The 20,884-nt window shown below is 35.4% G+C and overlaps 1 protein-coding gene across 6 annotated transcripts in view; it reads left to right on the top strand.

The window, feature by feature from the left end:
• Positions 1-20,884, top strand: part of PHF14 (PHD finger protein 14) — a 236,322-nt gene that overhangs the window by 46,158 nt on the left and 169,280 nt on the right. For all 6 annotated transcript variants that reach the window (XM_041728062.1, XM_041728064.1, XM_041728067.1 and 3 more), the window contains 3 exons: positions 3,241-3,400; positions 8,433-8,544; positions 11,478-11,615. In XM_041728062.1, the coding sequence (XP_041583996.1) occupies positions 3,241-3,400; positions 8,433-8,544; positions 11,478-11,615 (410 nt within the window). The remainder of the gene's footprint in view (positions 1-3,240; positions 3,401-8,432; positions 8,545-11,477; positions 11,616-20,884) is intronic.

The following is a 20,884-nucleotide window of genomic DNA, read 5'->3' on the forward strand; positions in this document are numbered from 1 at the left end:
TAATCAAATCAGATAACCATAGAAACATGTTTTTTATGTTTACATATGTGAAAACACTGTATGAAACAGGTTTTATATGTCTATAAATTTAAGATGGGTACCCAAATGAAAAAAATCTTTCCATAATCTTACTGATGATGCACTTTTGCATCAGAATTAGTTAGATGAAGGAAATAAACATTGTTTTATGACAGTTTATATTCTGTTTTGCACGAAAGAAAGAAAAAAAGTCTTAAAATGTATTTAGTCATTAATTAAAAGGTATTAGAGTGGTTGTAACATGTTAGAACTTTGGTCTAGAGGTCAGTAAACCCAGTAGGTAATGTAGAGAAGTACTGTAAAAGTGGCAAGTGAAGAACTCTGTAAAGGTAATAATACCCTGAATCATCTTTCAGGGCATTGAAGCTGAAGAAGAAATACTTATGCACCTGCTGGTTGCTCTTTGAACTTACATGATACTGATCTTCTAGGTTATAAATTGCTCAAAAATCATTCTTCAGGTTGTTTGTAAGTTTCTCTCTGTGCAGATTTTTGCCATGTGTATAGAATGTTCTTTAAAAGATAGAATTGAAATTTTGCTTTATTCTTAAATACTGTTATGATTTACTTTGATTTTGGCAAATAAAGTGAATAAAATAGCTCTGTGGGGGCTTCATTATTTTGGTAATTGCCTGCTTTGTGTGAATGCAGAAGAAAGAATTTACTTCAAAGGAACATTATTTTGTAAAGAAAATAGATTTTTTTTCCTTGTAGAAAAGCAGATTAATTTTTATTGTTTTGTTTTGTGATTTTTCTCTGAATACAGTATTTTGCTTACTGAGCCCTTATTGAAAATTCTTCTTTTATTGTTGATAATAATAACTGCTTCCTTTTCATTTTAGGATTTGTTATTTATAATGTATATCTAAACAGAAGTGAAAATGATGATTATCAACCACAATTTAATGATAGTAAAGAAATTAATAAGTTTGATTTCTTTGCTCATCTTCTGTACTATAGTCTAGCTCCTTTGAAATCTTTTCTTTGGCATTCTCTTGTAAGATTTTCAGATCACATTAAGGTTCACTGTTATAAAGCCTTTGAATAGTGTAGAGATGACAATTATGGTATCTTCTTGAGACAGCTTATGTAAGTCATAGTTGCAAACCAACTTTTTAGTTTTCTGCCTCCCAGGCTATTTGAATTGTAATGAATGGTAGTACTGTGTGACTAAAATATGTGACTATTGACCTATTAACGATATCTAGTAAATTAATGTTGGTACTTTAAAATTATTTGCTAGTTGTGTATGGTTCTTTTTCCTTCTGGGTGAATTAACTCAGTATTTATATAGTTATTTATTTTATTTTGAATGTCTTTGGTGTTTCTGAGAAGACTCTCTCCAGTTTAGGCTCCGGTTGGTCTGTTTAATTTATAACCAGTTCAAATAATCACCTCTTACACTGGATGCATATAAATTTACATATGTGGTAAAGCCTTTTGAGAGATGATTTTGCTTATATATGCTTCTTATAGTCTTTTTTGCTTGTTCGTTTAATGTGTTCAGTTTACTGGAGGTCACTTTGGATGACCCTTAGAATTTGGCACTTAGACTACTCTCTTAGAGAATAAACCTGGTTAGAAGATTCTGGGGTGGTTGATATTTAGCTATCTATAGAAGCAACCTATCTTGGAGAGGTAATAAATGTGTCTTAGATATCAGAGAAATGCCCAAGCTAAAGTTTATGAGAGCATACGTTAGGCCTAGAATTAAGTTGTAGTTTATTACTATTTCTGCATTAATTTTTTTCTCTTTGGGATATTTTTATCATGAGGGTAGTGTCTTCCTTTCTAGAAGAAGAGAAATAATATGAAATGGGTCAAGTGTCATCTAGGAAAAAGAAAACTATTTAGGAGTCATGACTATTATAGTCATTATTGTAAGTCATCAGGAGTTGGGCATGGTTTTTAATAGTCTGGGTGAAATTATTTCTTAACTTTTTAGTTGTCCTTTATTCGATTCTATATTTATCAAGTACTGTGTTGGTGCCAGTACATTTTTCTTGGTGTTTTATACATGATTTTCTTCATCCATGATAATGAATGTGACATCACTTTTCTAGTGAGTTTTGTCAGGTACTCAGAGCCTCTTTGGCACAGAGTTCATTGGCTAAATTGAGTTTCAGGAATTCTAATGAGAACTTGATCTTCCCAAAATGTTGACAGTGATATTTTGCTTGAATTTTCTGTTGGTGTGCATGTTTGATATGTGATGTCCTCTTTTTAAACTAAAAATCAAGGAAACTCTTTTTGATTTTATGAAAAGTTTAGACAGATCTGGAAGCCTAAATAGTAACTTTAAATATAATTTGTAATTGCAAACATGTATATTTACATTGATAAGGAAACATTTTGCTTTTAATAATTGAAAGATAGTTGAAGCATAACATGACCTACTCTAAAATGTAAAGACCTATGCTAACTAATCTTAAACAAGATTTGTTTGCTTTGAAGATCTTTAAAAATTTTTACCACATTTTCTGCGTAAAAATTTAACTTCTCTCAGAATACTGAGTTAAACAGAAAAAGTAATCTCTTATTAATTTCAGTTGTAGATAAATTTTTACAGAAGATAGAATTACAAATGTTTAAAAAGATCAAATACCTTCTAGAGCTAGATGTTGGCTCAGTTGTGAATAGATCTCAGTTTGTCTAACTCTAATCTGAACTATTCTGATTGTCCTATAGCCTTAATTTATGTTTGTGTGGGTTTCTGTGTGTATTTTTCTCTTATTAATACTTTGTGTTTATGGTTACATGAGTTTGTGTTTTATCTGCTATCTCCAAAGTTAGAGACCTTTTTGGATGTATGTTTGTTTTACATGAGCATGGTCTTAAATTTAAGTGTCCATTACAGAAGCAGCTCAAAAAATATTAATCTGTAGTTTCTAGATGCAGTCTGATTTATTTTTAATGAAAATTTCTATTTTTTTGTAATTTTTTAAAGAATTGTACATTTTTCTACTCCTGTAATGCTTTTCCAGCAGGTACAAAACTATTTTAAAATATCATTTGTTCCATTGTGCATACCATGGTACATGAAAAAGTATTTTTATAAAATGATTCCATTTACATGTTTTGACTTTAATATTATTCTTATAAACCATTTGTTTTTCAGATTTGTTTCTACATTTTTTGTAATTTTATAAATATGAGTTTAAAAAAATAAACTTATTTATCATACTTTTTTTTTTTTTTTAGGTTGCTATGGAGTTGATGGAGAGAGTGACTCTATTATGAGTTCAGCTTCTGAAAACTCCACTGAACCTTGGTTTTGTGATGCCTGTAAATGTGGTGTTTCCCCTAGCTGTGAACTGTGTCCTAATCAGGATGGAATTTTCAAGGAGACAGATGCTGGAAGGTTGATGTCATCATAATTCTGATGGGTTAATATGCCTGCTTTATAATGTATCTGCTTCTAACTGTTCTAATTTTTTCAGATACACGCTTTTGTTTGGTTGTTTCTTTTTTTTTTTTTTTTTGGCATAGAGTGAATGGACAGTAGGCTACATATGAGGGGAAGAAGAAGAAAAGACTGTTTATTGATTATCTGCATTTGCCTTTATAGCCGTAGTTCCATTTAAACCCAATAATGACTTATGATGAGACAGGTGCTAAAGTTTTCCATTTTATAAGTATAGTACCTGAGGTTCCGATCATTAAGAAATTTTAATTTAATCAAGGCACAAGATGGTGATTAGTCAAATTTGAACCCAGATCTGTCTGACTTCAAAAGTATATCGGGAGACAGAACCCATATGTAGTTTTAAAAGGAGAACTTTAATTTACAGAATTAATAAGCTATGATAAGAGTAACTGTGATATAAAAGAATAAAAGAATTCTAAGGGATACCCTAAGGCTGAGGAAGAGTATCCAGGGAATAACAAACTTGGAAGACCCCTCCCCCAGGCTGGCATTCAGACTTACTGGAGAGGGTGTAATTAATTGCAGCCTACTGGATGGCAGAGTTGCTTGCTATTTTGCCTGGGCCAGAACTTGTCTTTAGTTCTTGGCAAGTGGATGTCTAGGCACAAGGTGCAGAGGGAACTGGGGCACCAGTGTGTCATCTGGAATGTGTGGTGTCTGTGTTAAGAAGGCCACAGGAAAGGGATACTCCAGGCTAGGTTGCAAGGTCACAGAGTCAGTAGTTGATGTATGTGGCTGGAGCAGAGCCCTGGCAGATGCCCTTCTTCATCCTTGCTAAGATGTACTTACCTCCTACAGTGCCCTCTACCACTTCTACTAAGACTGCTAAATATCATGCTCACAATAAAGGAGAAATGCTGAAGGGGTTTTGTCCATTATTGCATAGCAGATATTTAAGGTGGATTTGTAGCTGAGAGGCAGTAAATTGATAACTGGCACAAAGACCTATGTTTTTTCCTCCCTCCATTCACACTCATCTTTATTATTACATTTGAGCAATTGTCATCATAATAGTGTTGATATTTTTCATGTTTTTGCCCAAAGACTACCATGTGGGGATGGGTGATTAAGATTTAAGAGTAGTTCCTGACCTCTTTTATTTTATGGATCACTACCTACCCACCTTCCCCACCCTCTATATAAGAGGAGTATTAAAATATATTAAGTTTTATTTTATGATATAACAATATTTCAGTATTTTTTTTAAAAAACATTTAATATTAGGACAGGAACAATGTAATAGCCTATACAAACTTTCAGCATTATTTTCCATATTTTAACATTGAAAAGGATAGGATACATTTTATCCCAAAATAAAAGATAGTCTTTAAAATTTAATACTTACTACTTTAGTAAAGTCAAAAAGTCAAAAATACTTCCCTCAGTTAGTGGAGAGGCCCTTAAGAAATGTTGCCATACAAGCATGTTGGGATAGCATAGAATCTGTCATGGAATATTGGAGAACCCTCTGTGTTGATACCTATGAAAAAATGGCTGAAATCTTAACTCTTCTTCCTCATTGCACGTCCAAAAAGATGAAATAAAATACAAGACATTAAAATTATTTGATTTATTGACATGAGTCTTTAGTCTGTATCATAGACATGGGCATTATTTCTTGTTTGGACCCAGATTTAGAGATTTTAGTACAGCTTTAAAAGTGTGTGCTTTCAAGTTGGACTCTCTATATTTTGAGTTCTGGATTTTTTTATTTTTTATTTTTTTTACTGTGATTATAGGCATGTGATTTAACCTCTTAAAACTTTCTTAAAACTCATTTATCAAAAAAAAAAAAAAAAACCTCATTTATCTTGAGAGGATTAAATGAGGTGACTTATAAAACAATAGTTTCTGGAGCATAATAAGTGGTTAATAAATGTCTCCATATTTCTGCTGCTACTTCTGCTGCTACTAGTGCTGTCTTATTATTGGTATTATACAACATTTCCTTAAGATAATTGTAGAGTACCACCTGCATAAATTCCTTCTGGTAACTACTTACTCCTTAGAGTTGAAATTTTTGGTGATAAATTGTGGTGAATAAGTAAGACAACTTTGGAAAACACAAGAGAACTTGTTTTACCTCTTGTTCATAATTTGAAAGTTTATTGAAAAACCATAAGGTACCTCTTCATGCTATTATAATCCACAAAATAAATTGTAAAGAGGGGCCTCTTTAATTAGATTCACTGAGAAATATTTTTACTGACACCTATACAGTATACTGTGGATCTTACCTATACAGATAGTTCCCTTGATGGTACAGCCTGGCAAAAATTCTTTTATAGTATTTGAACGTTTTATTTGCATTGATGCACACACTCATCTATAGGCTATGGTAGAAATTAAAGGTCTTGATGAAGTTTGAAGGATATAGTTGAAGCTTGATATACTTTGATTCAAGGCAAAAAAAAAAGCCAAGAAGATTTGACAAGCCATTTACTATTCTAGCTTTAAATGGTAAATAGGAGGGCAGGGGAGAGAATAATGTATGGAAAGAATGAAAAAGGTTTTGAAAGTGACATATCACATGGGCTAATTAGACTTTTTACAATCTGTTTCTAATGGGAGCTGGAAGTTCTTCATAGAAAATGATGTGATTTAAAGTGAGAAAACCATCAGTACTTTCTGTCATTGCATTTTTATTTCATTCCTTAGTAAGAGTGTTTTACCTTGTCTTAAGTGGTCTTGTATAAACCCAATTATGGGAAATTTTAGATAGACTTTAATCCTTAAAGATTGCATGCCCAACATTATGCTCCAAGTACTTCACATTACATAATTATAACTTCCAAACTGTCTTTGTGGTGCTCTGTTCTTGGTAGTCACTTAATAATTGATTACTGAATGAATAAATGAAGAATGAAAATAACATAATGGAAGTGGATTTATTTTACCTATTAAAAGGCACTATAAATACAACACATTTCAAAAATAAATTTGATTAAGATATTTCCTGTTCTGAGTCCTTGATTAGTATCCACTTAGTTTGCTATATTAAAATATGTGAGTTTAAAAGGATATATTAATAGTTTCTCTGCTAGAATGACAACTTTGGCTCTTCATTTTTTGGTGGTTTTATGTGGTGCCTGTTTTCTGTTCCTTTCACCAATCAACATCTACCTTATAGTTCCAAGCAAAATGGACGTCAAAGTAGCAAAGAAAATTATTCCTTTTTGATTTCTCCATTTGTCTTAATTACAGAGTTCTTGAGTGTATGCAATTAAAAAAATGCACAAAAAAATTATTTGTAACAGGTATTAAAAAGGACCAAAATTGTCTCAGCTGTTTGATATGCATTTTAATAAAGACCCAAATTGGCATCCTCACATCAGTGGTTGGGGGAAATGATACACTTGTGTGCCAATCACACTGAAATGGCAGTTCAAATCTGTAGTACTTGCATGACTTGTACTAAAACATTTTCGGAAGGTCAGTATGAGGCAAGCAGCCAGCTGTTGAGTTTATCAAAGATAAACTCCTACAGAGTACAGTGGCATTTAATACACCAGTGGAGCATGAAAAAACTGTGCAAATTAAATTGAGAAAGCAGCTGCTTGTTGAAGATGTGTATCTTTATATTGAACTCCACAGGCTGTGTTTGGGGGAGGTTAGATTAAAACATTCTACCAAGAAAATCTCAAAATCTTGGATTTTCTTCTCAATAAAAAAGATAATTTTTAAAGATTTGTCACTGTTTTCCCCAGTGCCTCTATAAAATGATTCTTAGTCTTATTCTTTTAAAATTTATGGTGTGTCACAAAACACAACCATGTAGCAATCATAGCCTCTTAGACTGTAAAGCGGAATTTGTTGTTAATATAGTCACAAGGTTAAGAGAGATTTGCTGTCTCATTTTTACCTTATAGTAGTGATATAGATCTGTTTAAATTTCAAAATCCAGTGATCCCATATATTTTGTGGTTGTAAGTAAACAGAAGGGGTTCCTAATGCATTTCAAAAGTTTCAGTGCAGCTTTTAAAAAATAGAATCAACTCCCTTTTTAGTGTACTGAAATTTTGAGCATTCTTTGTTTAGTGTTACACATCATTCAGACTTAAAAAAAAATACATGTGGGGCATATAAGTTGTAGTACAAGGGTTATATGGTGAACAGATAATGTGAAAAGGACTTCCTTATATTATTATAACTGTTCTGGATAGTCTTTTGTTTTGTTTTGTTTTTTGTAAACTTATTTTTTATTGGTATTCAATTTGCCAACATATAGAATAACACCCAGTGCTCATCCATCAAGTGCCCCCCTCAGTGCCCATCACCCAGTTGCCCCCACCCCTAGTTCGTTTCCCGGAGTTAGGGGTCTCTCATGTTCTGTCTCCCTCTTTGATATTTCCCACTCATTTTTTCTCCTTTCCTCTTTATTCCCTGTCACTATTTTTTATATTCCCCAAATGAAAGAGACCATATAATGTTTTGGACAGTCTTCTAGAATCAGTTTTAACCTGGGAAGAAAGAAAGTCAGGATGAACACCAAAATTGTTTTAAAGTGTTCTGAAGGGCTATCCAACAGCTTTTAGAAAAAAAGTAGCAAGAAAGAACAGTTTTACCTAATTACTACAGAATTACTTCACAGTCCTTAAATTAGATCCTTACTTCTCAAATGCTTAAAACAATGAATGTGAATATCTTTCCACACATAAGAAAATAATCTTTAGTTTCATTTGAATAGTGGTTTTGTGCAAATATTTTAGAATAACAGGTAAGTGCAAAGTACAATGAATTTAAGTGAAAGGCAATTATAGTTGTAAAGTCTTAGCTTTGGCTAAGCTGCTAGAAAAGTAATGCTTATTGCAGTTGTCCTTATTCCATATTCTTTAGTTGTGTGAGATCCTGAGATCTGACCATAGAATTCTTTCAGTAGTTATTAGAGATGGCACATATTTTATGTGTATTTTCCTCGGGCATTTTATGAAAGGATTTGATAGCAAAATCATATTTTCTCTTGTAGGTGGGTTCACATTGTTTGTGCCCTGTATGTTCCTGGAGTAGCCTTTGGAGATATTGACAAATTACGACCAGTAACACTAACAGAAATGAACTATTCCAAATATGGTGCCAAGGTGAGATGAAGTTTTCTTGATTGTCTAAAAGAAAAATTTTACTTGTTTATATGGCTTTTTATTCATTTTTGAGTACAGAAATGCTTATTAGTAATTGTACTACTTATAGAGCAATTAGGACTAAATCATTTATTATTGATAGTAATTTTCCCAGAAAGCCAACCTGTGGGGTAAAATGGTAATTGATACTGTTGCTATTTCTGTGGCATTTAGCATACTAGGTCAAATCAAATACAAACTTAATTTCTGACTTTACTTTTGAAGTGGAATTTGCCAAAATAATGAAAAGAGTATAAGAGGCACCTGTTATTTTACTTAGACTTCAAGGACTGTTATTTTTTTGTTAATGACTACATAACCTGTCTAGCAACTGATTCTCAGCCTCTGTAGTTTATAAATTGGTTTTTAGGGATGCCTGGATGGCTCAGCGGTTGAGCGTCTGCCTTCGGCTCAAGGCATAATCCTTGAGTCCCGGCATCAAGTCCCACATTGGGCTCCCTTCATGGAGCCTGCTTCTCCCTCTGCCTATGTCTCTGCTTCTTTCTCTGTGTCTCTCATGAATAAATAAAATCTTTTTAAAAAATTGGTTTTTATTGCTTGAGCTTTGGGATTATAAGTGATAAAAATACAGTTATTAATTTAAACTTATTATATGGTTACTACAGGCATCCCTGTCATGTTAGAATGACGTAGGCACGGATACGTTCTCTTCCATTGCTATCTTTTGGGAAATAGGGAAGGAAGACTCTTGAATAGCATTAGTAACACCTTACGGTGGGGTGGGGAACTTAAAGATTCTTGAAAAATCCTCATATTGAAAATTCAAGAATTTGATAGTTTCTGCTGTTACATCCAGAATATCCTCTTTAGGTTCTAACTACCACCTCCATCGCTCTCCCTCCAGCGTCCCTCCAAAACTCTTGTGCTTTAGTTTGGGTAATTCCTGTTAAATTTTCTTATTATCATATTATCTCTCTGATGCCTTTAATCTATAGTTTAAAAAAAATTAATATGTCCATATTTCTAGTTTCTGGCAGGATTAATAAAAATTACCTATTCCACCATTGTTGGAAGTGAAAGGGACTACTTTTTGATAACTGCTTGATTAGGAAGTGGAGTAAAAAAATGTGTATTCTCTAGCTCATCTGCAAAATTAAACAGTGATGTGAATTATGACTGGGACAGCTCTTTTGGACCTATGTATCCATTTCCTAATCCTGGTTACTTTCTCCCCTGTATTCTCAGTTACTTAGTTTCCCAGCATTTTAAGTGTTTCAAGCAATTGAGAAGATTCTCTTTTTTTTTTGTTAGATTCTCTTTTTTTTGTTAAATAAGACTTTATTGTCAGGAAATTTTTCCTTGTATTCATTCTGAAATCCCTTGATCAGCTATACCATATTACAATGAATTAGTTTGGGAACTATCCTGAACAATTTGGTTCTGTTTGCACTATTGTCATTCTTGAAATAATATAATTTTTCCATTTCTCTCTTTCCTTTCCTCTCTCCTTCTGTTTCATTCTTTCACTCTTTTTTGTTTTCATGTTTAGATTACTATTTGCTCATATTTTATACCATACACCCTCTACTGTTATTGGGAAAAAAAACAAAAACAAAAACCCTTAACCAAGCAGTAGAGTATCAGGATTTGGGTGTCTTTTCACATCTGTATTGAGTCCTGTTCTTGCTGTTTTCATTCTTTGCTGATAGGTCAGTTTGTTGCTGTCTACCTAGCAGGTAGTCACTGACTGTTACAGTGTGAGAGTGACATTTTTAGTGTCTATTGAAACTTTTTAATTTTCTTTTTGTGTTTTCCTTTTTTATAATTTACTTAGAATATATTTACTTTAAACAGTTCTTTAATCGTCTGTTGACAATCTATCACAATTTAGCAGGTTTTTCTTTTTTCTTTTTTTTTTTAGCAGGTTTTTCTTTTATGAAGATTACTCTTATTAGAGTAGTTTATATTTTAAAACTAATTTTTTTTTTCTTTCTGTGGTTTGGATAGTGAAAAGGATAAATAAATTTGGGGGGATTGGAAGTAATTTCAGTAGTTTAAATTTCTAGTTATATAGTGTTTTCTTTGTGTTCAAAAAGGATATAAATAGTTGACTGTAACATGTCCCAGAGCAAATTGTTTACTTAAGATTACTTTTAATTCACTTGAAAGATACTTTAAAAATGCATGATTTCTTTGGCTGCAATTTCTTGGTGAAAGAAATTGGTGAATTTTCTCTGATTTACTGGTGAATTTTCTCTGACTTATTTTCTTTCATTATCCAAGCAGTATTCTATTCAGATCAGTGTAGCCTAGTGTTTTTTTTTTTTTTTTAAGTTTTATTTATTTATGATAGTCACAGAGAGATAGAGAGAGAGGCAGAGACACAGGCAGAGGGAGAAGCAGGCTCCATGCACCGGGAGCCCGATGTGGGATTCGATCCCGGGTCTCCAGGATCGCGCCCTGGGCCAAAGGCAGTGTAGCCTAGTGTTAAGAGCATGGACTTTAAAGTAAGATTACCCTGGTTTGAATACTGATGTGGCAGTTATTTTTTTATGTTATTTTGAGCAGATTTCTTAAACTGTCTTCACCTCAGTTTTCCTGTGTGTAAAATGAATATAATACCTCTTCTGCTTACTATTGTGGAATAGTGTAGCAAATGGTTGCATATATTAGTATATGTAAAATGTTTAGAATAGTGCCTAGCACATAGTAAACCTTCAAATTATTATTACTGTCATCATTATTGTATCAATGGAATTTTGGTTCATTAGAACCATACAATTTTTCATATAAACATCTTGCCTATAATTATTAATGTTTCTATTAATATGCTGTTGATTCACTATTTGTATTTTATGGATGCATTGTATGAGAATGAAGTCTTGTTCTGGAGATATTTTTATTCTGAGAGTTTTCCTATTATTCCATTATAGGAGTGTAGCTTCTGTGAAGACCCTCGTTTTGCTAGAACTGGAGTTTGCATTAGCTGTGATGCAGGGATGTGCAGAGCCTATTTCCATGTGACCTGTGCCCAGAAGGAAGGTTTGCTTTCAGAGGCAGCAGCAGAAGAGGTAGGTTTATTTAAACCCATCATTGGTGAATATGTTCATAAGGCATTTAATGACTCTGTTATGTCCTACACAACAGGTGTGCATCATAAAAGAAATTAAGCTTATTTTAAGTCCTTGCCTAGAACACTGGACTAAAATTTCAAAAGTAAAAAAATATATGAGTTTTTTCATTTTTAAAGCTACACGTTTGGAAGATATGTTAAAATTTTATTGTGAGTCTGACAGATAAAATGAAACATAATCCAGGTTGTTTTAAAACATTAAAATATCAGCGTCTTGGATAACCTCACTCTATTTCTATAAATAAAATCACTCTATTTCTATAAATAAACTCTGTCTTCAGTATCTGTATTTCTGTCTCTTTACAATTTGTTTTTAAAGATTTTATTTATTTATTTATTAGAGAGACAGAGTGAGAGGAGAGAGTATGGGCAGGGGGTAGAGAGGGAGGCAGGCTAACCTGACCTGGGGCTCAATCCCAGGACCCTGAGATTATGACCTCAGCTGAGTGCAGATACTTAACCAATTGAGCCAGGCACCCAGGTGCCTCTTTACAATTTTTTTTTAATTTTATAATTTTCCTCCCAGGTTTATTGGCTTTTTAGGTTAAGCAGTAAGTTGTTTTCCAAGTGTGTTTTGGGAGCTCCTTAATATTCTTTCAAGGGATCCATGAGGTTAAAACTATCTTTGTAACAATATGAAAATGATATATACATTTTTTTTTTACTCTTAATTCTCTCATGAGCAATAGTGGATATTTTCAGAGATTATATAACATAGCAATATAACATACTGAATGGGAAATAGTTTTGAGAATTTAGCTCTCTTTTATGTGAGCTATCTAAACATTAAAGAGATGTGCAAAGATATCAAACAGTACCATTCTTCTCACTGAGTTTGTGTGTAAACTATAGTATTTTTAATAAATAAAAATGTCATTTATCTTAACATAATGAGATTATTTTAAAATGAATAAATATATTAAAATTTTATTATTTTAATTTCCAAAAAGGGACTGTCTATAAATGTAACTCACATAAGCTTTTTCAAATCTCCAGTAATTTTTAAGACTTCAAGAGTCCTGAGACTAAGTTTTGTTGATTCTTTAAGTTCTTTATGTAGACAGGTATTTGGATGTTTTGCTTGATAATTCTTACTGTCTATTCTTGGTGGATCTGTGGTATATCTAAGTCTCTTGCATTCCTTCTTTTACTGGCTAAATTTTCAGTGTCTTATAAAAATATTTATTATATTGGGTCTTTGTCCTAGCTCATTTAATTCATAGACAGGAATCAAGTGAAAAAGATAATCTGATGAAAATTTGTTGTGTAGATTTTGAGGGATATAGTTTTTGAATAAATGAGTTCTACAGCAGTTATATGTTGGTACGGGGTTTTGTACCAGTCTCTGATTCTGATGAATTGTACTTTGATTAATGATGAAGGGTACTGGGTAAACATTGAACATTTTCACAGCTCTTAGGCAGAGATAAAGGTATAATTAATTATATAATAGGGCTGTGTGGATTATTAGTTATGACTACAACTCAGAATGGTGGGCAGAAGTGCAGAGGCGCAATACAACTAAGATTTAGAAGACCAGATAAATCCCAAGAATAACTAAGTCACAGAATCTGAAGGTTAAGGGTATTGCTGTACTTGTAGAAAACTGAGCTTTGCCATCAGGAAGCCTCCTTTGCAGCCATTTATTTTATAACTTATTGAGAGCTTTACCTTTTATACTATAGCAGCTTGGGTTCATTTGTATAGCCCCATTCACAATTTTTTGGGAGTAGACAGTAGCTAAGGAAAGTTGGAGTGCTTGGGTGGCACAGTCAGTTAAGGGTCTGACTCTTGGTTTCAGCTCAGGCTGTAATCTTGGGACCATGAGATCAAGTGGCTACTGGCTCCACTCAGCCCAGGGCATGCTAAAGTCTCTCCTTCCTCTGCCCCCTTCCCTGCATGCTTATGCATATGCATATATGCACTCTAAATTAAATAAATCTTTAAAAAAGTAAAAAGAGGGGCATGTGAGTGGCTCAGTTGGTTAAATATCTGCTGTCAGCTCAGGTCATGATCTCAGATCAAGTCTCACATTGGGCTCCTTGCTCAGTGGAGAGTCTGCTTCTCCCTCTGCCCCTTCCCCTACTGGTGTGCATGCTTGCTCTCTCTCTCTCTCTCTCTCTCTCTCTCTCTCTCTCTCTCTTTCTCTTTCTCTTAAATAAATAAATAACTTTAAAAAAAAGAAAGAAAGGAAAATGTGTGATAGAGCCATATACAAGACAGTGAAATTTAGTATGGGTTACAGTGATTTGGAGAGAGTATCTAAATGTCTAAAGGTATTCAAATTCAAATGAAACAAAACACAGTATTAACTAAATAAATAGTTCACATCTGTGATCTACATGTCTATATCTCTGAGCTAAGCTGGGGAAATTTACAGAGGAAATTGAAATAAATCAGGGTATGGAAACTGGACCTGAGGCTTTTTCCTTGTCTTGCTGCCTCCCTTAATTGATTAGGTAGGAATTCTGGATGCTAGAATAATAAAATATGACTTTTCTCCACATTTGCTGCCTTGTTAAGTATACTTTTTTTTTTTTTTGCGGGGGGGGGGAATGATTTACAACATATTTGCATGTTTCTGGTATTTTGCTACAAATACTTAATAGAATTAGAAAACTAAAAAGACTTCTGAACAATATTTTAAAACTCAGGACTTTTATGAATCTATATCAATGAAGTTTGCTTTTGGTAGTAATCATGCTGTTAACAAGTTCTTGGCTACTTCTTAGGGTTGTACTTCTATAGACTAAGATTCATGTAATATAATAGCATATTTAATTTAAAAACAAATTTTTAATTAAATTAAAACAGATCTATTGTTTGTGGGGATATCTTCTGTTTTACTTATATATGACATTCTAGGAAGCCCCCCCCACTTTTAAAAAGACTTGTTAAGTGAGATTTCTTCTTAATGGCTGTTTTATTTTATTATTTTTTTTTTAAAGATTTATTTATTTATTCATGAGAGACATAGAGAGAGAGAGGCAGAGCACAGGCAGAGGGAGAAGCAGGCTCTTCCCAGGAAGCCGGTTTTGGGATTCGATCCTGGATCCTGAGATCATGCCCTGAGCCGAAGGCAGATGCTCAACAACTGAGCCACTTAGGTGTCCCTTAATGGCCAATTTATATAGGCAATTTCATCCAGTGACATCATAAACGTTCCATATTCTAATGACTTCTGACATAGTACTTTATCTCATTGGTGAGGATCCATTTGAAGTTTATTCTTTCTGATCCACTGCAGATATTTCAGATTATTTATAATATTCAAATCATGTTATAACACATTTATTATTAAAACTGAGCAATAGCACAGGTTCAGTTTTGCTGACTGAAATTTATGTGATTATGTTTCACACCAATTAGTTAGCCTTAAAGTTACTTGTATTTTATGTAAAACATGGTCGTTTCTTCTGTGATAAAGTATGAGTCGTTGCACTCTGTTATCATGCAGAAAATTCTCTTTGAAACAATGTAAGATTATAGATTTTTTTTAATAATAAATTTATTTTTTATTGGTGTTCAATTTGCCAACATACAGAATAACACCCAGTGCTCATCCCGTCAAGTGCCCCCCTCAGAGCCCATCACCCATTCACCCCCAACCCCCGCCCTCCTCCCCTACCACCACCCCTAGTTTGTTTCCCAGATTTAGGAGTCTTTATGTTCTGTCTCCCTTTCTGATATTTCTTACCCATTTCTTCTCCCTTCCCTTCTATTCCCTTTGACTATTATTTATATTTGCCAAATACATGAGAACATATAATGTTTGTCCTTCTCTGATTGACTTATTTCACTCAGCATAATACCCTCCAGTTCCATCCACGTTGAAGCAAATGGTGGGTATTTGTCATTTCTAATGGCTGAGTAATATTCCATTGTATACATAAACCACATCTTCTTTATCCATTCATCTTTCGATGGACACCGAGGCTCCTTCCACAGTTTGGCTATTGTGGACACTGCTGCTAGAAACATCGGGGTGCAGGTGTCCCGTCGTTTCATTGAATCTGTATCTTTGGGGTAAATCCCCAACAGTGCAATTGCTGGGTCGTAGGGCAGATGTATTTTTAACTCTTTGATGAACCTCCACACAATTTTCCAGAGTGGCTGCACCATTTCACATTCCCACCAACAGTGTAAGAGGGTTCCCTTCTCTCCACATCCTCTCCAACATTTGTGGTTTCCTGCCTTGTTAATTTTCCCCATTCTCACTGGTGTGTGGTGGTATCTCATTGTGGTTTTGATTTGTATTTCCCTGATGGCAAGTGATGCAGAGCATTTTCTCATGTGCATGTTGGCCATGTCTATGTCTTCCTCTGTGAGATTTCTGTTCATGTCTTTTGCCCATTTCATGATTGGATTGTTTGTTTCTTTGGTGTTGAGTTTAATAAGTTCTTTTTGGATCTTGGAAACTAGCCCTTTATCTGATACGTCATTTGCAAATATCTTCTCCCATTCTGTAGGTTGTCTTTTAGTTTTGTTGACTGTATCCTTTGCTGTGCAAAAGCTTCTTACCTTGATGAAGTCCCAATAGTTCATTTTTGCTTTTGTTTCTTTTGCTTTCCTGGATGTATTTTGCAAGAAGTTACTGTGGCCGAGTTCAAAAAGGGTGTTGCCTGTGTTCTCCTCTAGGATTTTGATGGAATCTGTCTCACATTTAGATCTTTCATCCATTTTGAGTTTATCTTTGTGTATGGTGAAAGAGAGTGGTCTAGTTTCATTCTTCTGCATGTGGATGTCCAATTTTCCCAGCACCATTTATTGAAGAGACTGTCTTTCTTCCAGTGGATAGTCTTTCCTCCTTTATCGAATATTAGTTGACCATAAAGTTGAGGGTCCACTTCTGGATTCTATATTCTGTTCCATTGATCTATGTGTTTGTTTTTGTACCAGTACCACACTGTCTTGATGACCACAGCTTTGTAGTACAACCTGAAATCTGGCATTGTGATGCCCCCAGATATGGTTTTCTTTTTTTAAAATTCCCCTGGCTGTTCGGGGTCTTTTCTGATTCCACACAAATCTTAAAATAATTTGTTCTAACTCTCTGAAGAAAATCCATGGTATTTTGATAGGGATTGCATTAAACATGTAAATTGCCCTGGGTAACATTGACATTTTCACAATATTCTGCCAATCCATGAGCATGGAATATTTTTCCATCTCTTTGTGTCTTCCTCAATTTCTTTCAGAAGTGTTCTATAGTTTTTAGGGTATAGATCCTTTACCTCTTTGGTTAGGGTTACTCCTAGGTATCTTATGCTTTTGGGTGCAATTGTAAATGGGATTGACTCCTTAATTTCTCTTTCTTCAGTCTCATTGTTAGTGTATATAAATGCCACTGACTTCTGGGCATTGAGTTTGTATCCTGCCATGTTACCAAATTGCTGTATGAGTTCTAGCAATCTTGGGGTGGAGGCTTTTGGGTTTTCTATGTAGAGTATCAAGTCATCGGTGAAGAGGGAGAGTTTGACTTCTTCTTTACCAATTTGAATGCCTTTAATGTCTTTTTGTTGTCTCATTGCTGAGGTGAAGACTTCCAGTACTATGTTGAATAGCAGTGGTGAGAGTGGACATCCCTGTCTTGTTCCTGATCTTAGGGGAAAGGCTCCCAGTGCTTCCCCATTGAGAATGATATTTGCTGTGGGCTTTTCGTAGATGACTTTTAAGATGTTGAGGAATGTTTCCTCTATCCCTGCACTCTGAAGAGTTTTGATCAGGAATGGATGCTGTATTTTGTCAAATGCTTTCTCTGCATCTAATGAGAGGATCATATGGTTCTTGGTTTTTCTCTTGCTGATATGATGAATCACACTGATTGTATTATGAGTGTTGAACCAGCCTTGTGTCCCAGGAATAAATCCTACTTGGTCATGGTGAATAATTTTCTTGATGTACTCTTGGATCCTATTGGCTAGTATCTTGTTGAGAATTTTTGCATCCATGTTCATCAGGGATATTGGTCTATAATTCTCCTTTTTGGTGGAGTCTTTGTCTGGTTTTGGAATTAAGGTGATGCTGGCCTCATAGAACGAATTTGGAAGTATCCATCTCTTTTTGTCTTTCCAAACAGCTTTAGTAGAATAGGTATGGTGGTATGGTTTCTTCTTTAAACGTTTGATAGAATTCCCCTGGGAAGCCATTTGGCCCTGGACTTTTGTGTCTTGGGAGGTTTTTGATGACTGCTTCAATTTCCTCCCTGGTTATTGGCCTGTTCAGGTTTTCTATTTCTTCCTGTTCCAGTTTTGGTAGTTTGTGGCTTTCCAGAAATAGGTCCATTTCTTCTAGATTGCCTAATTCATTGGCGTATAGCTGTTTATAATATGTTTTTAAAATCGTTTGTATTTCCTTGGTGTTGGTAGTGATCTCTCCTTTCTCATTCATGATTTTATTAATTTGAGTCTTCTCTCTCTTCTTTTTAATAAGGCTGGCTAATGGTTTATCTATCTTATTAATTCTTTCAAAGAACCAACTCCTGGTTTTGTTGATCTGCTCCACAGTTCTTCTGGTCTCGATTTCATTGAGTTCTGCTCGAATCCTTATTAACTCTCTTCTGCTGGGTGTAGGATCTATTTGCTGTTTTTTCTCTAGCTCCTTTAGGTGTAAGCTTAGCTCTTGTATTTGAGTTCTTTCCAGTTTTTGAATGGATGCCTGTACTGTGATATATTTCCCTGTCAGGACTGCTTTTGCTGCATCCCAAAGAGTTTGAACGGTTGTATCTTCATTCTTACTAGTTTCCATGAATCTTTTTAATTCTTCCTTAATTTCCTGGTTGACCCTTTCATCTTTTAGCATGTTGGTCCTTAACCTCCACATGTTTGAAGTCCTTCCAAACTTCTTGTTGTGATTTAGTTCTAATTTCTAGGCATTATGGTCTGAGAATATGCAGGGGATGATCCCAATCTTTGGGTATCGGTTCAGACCCAGTTTGTGACCCAGTATGTGGTCTATTCTGGAGAAAGTTCCATCTGCACTTAAGAAGAATGTATATTCAGTTGAGTTTGGATGTAAAGTTCTGTAGATATCTGTGAAATCCATCTGGTCCAGCGTATCATTTAAAGCTCTCATTTCTTTGGAGATGTTGTGTTAGAAGACCTATCGAGTGTAGAAAGCGCTAGATTGAAGTCACCAAGTATAAGTGTATTATTATCTAAGTATGTCTTAACTTTGGTTATTAATTGATTGATATATTTGGCAGCTCCCACATTCGGGGCATATATATTGAGGATTGTTAAGTCCTCTTCTTGGATAGATCCTTTAAGTATGAGATAGTGTCCCTCTTCATCTCTCACTATAGTCTTCGGGGTAAATTTTAGTTTATCTGATATAAGGATGGCTACCCCTGCTTTCTTTTGAGGACCATTTGAATGGTAAATGGTTCTCCAACCTTTTGTTTTCAGGCTGTAGATGTCCTTCTGTCTAAAATGAGTCTCTTGTAGACAGCAAATAGATGGGCCCTGCTTTTTTATCCAGTCTGAATCCCTGCACCTTTTGATGGGGTTATTAAGCCCGTTCACGTTCAGAGTTACTATTGAAAGATATGAGTTTAGTGTCATCATGATATCTATTCAGTCCCTGTTTTTGTGGATTGTTCCATTGGACTTCTTCTTAAAGTGGAATTTTAAGAGTCCCTCTTTAATATTTCTTGCAGAGCTGGTTTGGAGGTCACATATTCTTTCAGTTCCTGCCTGTCTTGGAAGCTCTTTATCTCTCCTTCCCTCCTGAATGAGAGCCTTGCTGGATAAAGTATTCTTGGTTGTATGTTTTTCTCATTTAGTACCCTGAATATATCCTGCCAGCCCTTTCTGGCCTGCCAGGTCTCTGTGGAGAGGTCTGCTGTTACCCTAATACTCCTCCCCATAAAAGTCAGGGATTTCTTGTCTCTTGCTGCTTTAAGGATCTTCTCTTTATCTTTGGAATTTGCAAGCTTAACTATTAGATGTCGTTTTTATTGATTTTAGGGGGGGGGATCTCTCTATTTCCTGGATCTGAATGCCTGTTTTCCCTCCCCAGATTAGGAAAGTTTTCAGCTATGATTTTTTCAAATACATATTCTGGACCTCTTTCCCTTTTGGCGCCCTCGGGAACCCCAATTAAACATAGGTTTTTCTTCCTCAGGCTGTCATTTATTTCTCTTAATCTATCCTCATGGTCTTTTAATTGTTTGTCTCTTTTTTCCTCAGTTTCCCTCTTTGCCATCAACTTGTGTTCTATGTCACTCACTCGTTCTTCCACCTCGTTAACCCTAGTCGTTAGGACTTCTAATTTGGATTGCACCTCATTCAATTGATTTTTAATTTCTGCCTCATTAGATCTAAATTATGCAGTCATGAAGTCTCTTGAGTCCTTTATGTTTTTTTCTAGAGCCACCAGTCGCTTTATAATAGTGCTTCTGAATTGACTTTCTGACATTGAATTGTAATCCAGATTTTGTAACTCTGTGGGAGAGAGGACTGTTTCTGATTCTTTCTTTTGAGGTGAGGTTCTCCTTCTAGTCATTTTGCTCAGTGCAGAGTGGCCAAAAACAAGTTGTATTTGGAAAAGGAGAAAAAGAGAGGAGAGAAAGAAGGAAAGAAAAGAGAGAAAGAAAAAACGGAAGAAAAAAAGAAAAAAGAGAGAAGAGAAAGAGAAAGAAAAAAAAGGGTGGGGGAAGCAAACAAATCAAAAAGCAAAAAAAAAAAAAAAAAAGAACACGAGGGAGTATCTTCTGATTCTGTATACTTTAAGTCCCTTGACTTCCCCTGGAACTTGTCTATCCAGCTGGTCTTCTGGGGGAGGGGCCTGTTGTGCTGATTTTCAGGTGTTAGCACTTGGGGGAGCTGCTCTGCCCCCTGCCTGGTGCAGGGCTCAGTGGGGGTTGTTCACCCCATGAGGCCCCAGGAGGTACAACCGCAGTGGTGGCGGCAGCTCTGGAGCCCTGGAGTCAGCCCCCGCAGTAACTCCTGGGCTCTCCGTCTGCAGGGCCTGGAGGCTCTGGGGGTGGGGCCGCTGATCTGCTCAGCTCGGGGCCTCCCGGCCTCTGCCTGTCCCGGGGGAGGCTGGATCCTGGGCTGTGTCACGGCGCCCTGTGCTCCCTGGCCTGCGCTGTTGGATTTCCGCTCCCGGCTGGGCAGCCCCCTCCCCAGGAGCCGCAGGCCGAGCCCCTCCGAGCTGCTCCCGCGTCAATGGGTGCACGTGCTGCAGCGCTTCAGGGAGCTCGGC

This window comes from Vulpes lagopus, chromosome 13 (assembly GCF_018345385.1).
Source record: "Vulpes lagopus strain Blue_001 chromosome 13, ASM1834538v1, whole genome shotgun sequence".
Lineage (NCBI taxonomy): Eukaryota > Metazoa > Chordata > Mammalia > Carnivora > Canidae > Vulpes > Vulpes lagopus.